Source organism: Pygoscelis adeliae, unplaced genomic scaffold, assembly GCF_000699105.1.
Source record: "Pygoscelis adeliae isolate BGI_AS28 unplaced genomic scaffold, ASM69910v1 Scaffold445, whole genome shotgun sequence".
NCBI lineage: Eukaryota > Metazoa > Chordata > Aves > Sphenisciformes > Spheniscidae > Pygoscelis > Pygoscelis adeliae.
The window spans coordinates 374,161-375,786 of NW_008824894.1; the positions used below are offsets into that span (position 1 = coordinate 374,161).

The 1,626-nt window shown below is 66.2% G+C and overlaps 1 protein-coding gene across 1 annotated transcript in view; it reads right to left on the bottom strand.

Annotated features, from left to right (window-relative positions):
- GAA (glucosidase, alpha; acid) overlaps positions 1 to 1,626 on the bottom strand; it is a 6,936-nt gene that overhangs the window by 3,492 nt on the left and 1,818 nt on the right. Inside the window, 6 exon segments of the mRNA XM_009324582.1 lie at positions 13 to 119; positions 254 to 387; positions 793 to 943; positions 1,067 to 1,151; positions 1,269 to 1,382; positions 1,566 to 1,622. Coding sequence (XP_009322857.1) covers positions 13 to 119; positions 254 to 387; positions 793 to 943; positions 1,067 to 1,151; positions 1,269 to 1,382; positions 1,566 to 1,622 — 648 coding nt within the window.

Here is a 1,626-nt window from a genome sequence, read left to right on the forward strand (position 1 = left end):
GGGAGAGAAGGCGCCCAGCTGGGTCCAGCGCACCCACAGCTCCTCGGACGTGTCGCCCACGAAGCCACAGATGTCAGCACCCACCAGCGGCACCCCGAAGAGGTTGAAGAGCAGCACCTCTGCAGAAGGGGTGCAGAGGGCATCGGGGCTCCGTGGTGCCTCAGGCATGGAGCCCACGGAGAAGCCACCAGCTGCGGGGGAGGCGCAGCGGGGGAAGCGGGGACAGAGGCAGCCCCAGCACCCCGCACCCTACCTGGTACGGAGTAATACAGCTGCTCCCAGTTGCTGCCGACATCCCCTGTCCAGTGCCCCGCGTAGCGCCCGTGCCCAGCGAACGTGGAGCGCGAGATGACGAAGGGGCGCTTGCCCCGGACCCTCAGCAGCGCACTGTGGGCAGGAGGGGGTCAGCTCAGCACCACCCAGCCGGGGAAGGGGCTCAGCCCCCCACCAGTGGCTCCCAGCAGCAGCACAGAGCTGGCACATGCCAGGGCAGACGCCCAGGGCCATCTCGCCCATGGGGCAGGTGACAGGGGACAGTGCGCAGGACACAATCGCCCAGCCCAGGAGCCAGCACGGCCCCACTGCACCAGCTCCAGCCCGGGGGCTGCTTCCAGCTCCTTCCAGTGCCGGGCTGGCAGCAGCAGGCAGCACACTAGATTATAAACCAAACCCTCGCACACCCACCAAATGCCCTGAATGCCCAAACTGCCCACGCTGCAGCATGGGGAGGGGTCTCTCCCCTGGGATGTGCATCTTCTGGGACAGGAGCTGTGGCATGAGCCCCAGGCTTACTCGTGGGAGGCGATGGCCTCGGTCAGCCCGTACAGGCTGTGCAGGTTGTAGTGGGAGGACAGGTACTGCTGGCTGGAGGCACAGATGGTCCCGGCTTTGAGGCGTCACCCAAAAAAGATGGTCCCGGCTTGGAGGCGTCCCCCAAAAACACCTGCACAGGGAGGCAGCGGGGAGGGAGAGCTCGGAGTCTGCTTGTCTGGGACCAGAGCATCACCCGGGCTCCTTCCAGGGCTCCCCGCACCCCTGGGCAGAGGCTGGTACCTGATCCCCGTACCTGGCACGTAGAGGGGTTGCTCCAGGCTGTTGTTGGGGCAGCCGTCCTGGGAGCCCTCCACGAAGTTCGACGGCTCGTTCATGTCCTGAGGAGGGAAGGGAAGGGGAGAGAATGGACGCCCTCGCTGCCACACCAGGGCCCAGCAGAGGTGCAGGGCAGGAGCTGGGGAGCTGCAGCCGGCAGCTCTGCCAGGGCCACTCACAATCCACATGCCATCGAAAGGCACTTGGTCGTGGAAGTCCTTCACCATGTCGTGCCACCACTCGTGAGTCTCTGGGTTGGTGAAGTCCGGGAAAACCGTCGGGCCCGGCCAGAACTGTGAGAAGGAGGCAGCACTGGGCAAAGCCCTGCTGTCCCCAACCCGCTGCACCCCACAGCCCCCGCCCCACTTTCCACCACGGCCATTTCCTGGGTGTTTCCCTCTGGCTCTCGGGGCCCTGCTCCCACGGCCCTGCTCAAGCCCATTCCCGGGGAGACCAGGGCTGCTCCTCGCACGCACCTTCCCGATCAGGGGCTGCCCTGTGGCGTTTCGGATGAACACCCCTCGCTTCAGTCCCCCG